The sequence below is a fragment of the Buceros rhinoceros genome, unplaced genomic scaffold, assembly GCF_000710305.1.
Source record: "Buceros rhinoceros silvestris isolate BGI_N320 unplaced genomic scaffold, ASM71030v1 scaffold33522, whole genome shotgun sequence".
Classification (NCBI taxonomy): Eukaryota; Metazoa; Chordata; class Aves; order Bucerotiformes; family Bucerotidae; genus Buceros; species Buceros rhinoceros.
In genome coordinates this window covers 11,535-13,508 of record NW_010400022.1, presented here as the reverse complement: position 1 = coordinate 13,508, position 1,974 = coordinate 11,535, and the positions used below count along the sequence as shown (strand labels likewise).

Sequence of the window (1,974 nt, the reverse complement as noted above, 5' to 3'; positions counted from 1 at the left end):
CTTGTGCCCACGGAGCAGCCCGGGGCTGACGGTCTGTGGACACGGGCAGGGGCAACACCAGCCTCTCCCCTCACAAGCAGCTGCATTTTCACTTCCCGGAACTCGGAGGAGAGGCTCAGACCACACAAGTCTTTGCTTGCTCAGCTGAAGTCACAAGGAACGTGGAATTCGAGCCCTGGCATTTTTGTCTTTCACAGAAAGCGTTTTTCCATGGGTCAGCTCAAGCGAGCAGCAGCACAGAGCTCTGCTGCCTGCCCGGGCTGGATCTGGAACTGCGAGTTACGAAAACACATCTCTGAACCCCTTGAGCCATCTGGAAAATCACGCTGGCTCTTCCACAGGTATTCATGCGAACTGCTGCCCATCCACGTCATCCTCAACCTCCTCAGAAAACAGGCAGCTGCTGCAGTGTCCCTGCTTCCATCTCTCCTTGAGACCATCCCTGGTCCTGGGACCACCCTGGTCCTAAACCTGCCTCAGTTGAATGCGTGGCAGGCGAAAGGTGTGATCTTCTCCAGGGACACAGCCACTTCGCCCTCCACAGGCACCCCCGCAGGGCAGGTGCTGGGAGAGGGCTCGGAGACCTGCGAATCCTTGTCAAAGGACACCTCGTTGCTTTCCATCTGCAGAGCACTGTGGGGCAGAAGCTGGGGGTAGCTGAGGGTCACCACTTCCTTCTGATACGTGGTGTCACGGTGGTAGGAGACCAGCTCATTGCTGAAGTTCACTGTCTCCACTGCAGCGCTGGGGCAAAGGCGGCCACAGCCCAAGATGGATGCGAAAGCTCTCCGGAATTCTGCATTGAAGGCGTAGATGATGGGGTTGAGGGAAGAGTTGGCCCACCTGAACCAGACGAAGATGCTGAAGACAGTCTTGCTGACACAAGGCAGCTCTCCTGGCTCATGTAGGTCACGATTACAGAAGGGCACCACGCAGTTGAGCACAAAGAAGGGCAGCCAGCAGAAGACAAAGATGCCCATGATGATGGCGAGGGTCTGTAGGACCTTGGTTTCCTTCTTGAAGGACTGCTTCAGGGAGGCCTCATGAGGGCAGTTGCTGCTGTGGCAGTTTGGGGCACATTCCACCGCCCTCTCCAGGGAGGAGATCCTGCAGATCTGCCGCTGGGCAATGGGGAAGATGCGGGTGTACGTCACAATCATGATGGCAACGGGGATGTAGAAGCTAACAAGAGAAGAGGAGATGGCATGAGTCCTGCTGAGGCTGGAGTCACAGTTCTCCTCCTCCCCGGTAACGTTAAAACCTGGCTCCTGTTGGCTAAGGAGCTCACGATCCTTGTGCCACTCCAGCTGCACAGGGATGAAGGAGATCACGAGGGACAGCAAGAGGAGATGGCATGAGTCCTGCTGAGGCTGGAGTCACAGTTCTCCTCCTCCCCGGTAACGTTAAAACCTGGCTCCTGTTGGCTAAGGAGCTCACGATCCTTGTGCCACTCCAGCTGCACAGGGATGAAGGAGATCACGAGGGAGTGAAGAAAAGCCACTGCAATCATGACGAAAGCCACATGCTGTGTCATCCTCCTCTCATAGCAGAAGGGGTTGGAAATGGCCCAGTAACAGTCCACGCTGATGATGCACAAATTAAGGATAGAGGCTGTGGAGCACATGATATCAAAAGCCACCCAAACGTGACAGAAAGCCCCGAAGGGCCAGAAACCCACCACCTCGGCAGCAGCCTCCCAGGGCATCACCAGAACAGCCACACAGAGGTCGGACACTGCCAAGGAGACAACGAAGACATTGGTGACCTTCGAGCGCAAGTGTCTGAACTTGACCACAGCCACACACACCAGGATGTTGCCCAGGAGCGTGGAGAGGATGAGGAGAAAGAGGAAGGTAGCTGTCACCACACGAAGGACAACTCGGAGTGGCCTTCCTCTGCCCAGCTCTTCCTGCTGCTGGTGTCATTGATCGCATCCTGCCCATCTCCTTCCACGGAGGAGGAAACACCATCCAT

The 1,974-nt window shown here is 56.1% G+C and overlaps 1 protein-coding gene across 1 annotated transcript; it reads right to left on the bottom strand.

Annotated features, from left to right (window-relative positions):
* Positions 1–476: 476 nt before the first annotated feature.
* Positions 477–1,974, bottom strand: LOC104489542 (D(1) dopamine receptor-like). Its single transcript, XM_010131714.1, is given in 3 exon segments — positions 477–1,238; positions 1,403–1,872; positions 1,875–1,974. Coding segments are annotated over 3 exon segments (1,332 nt in total).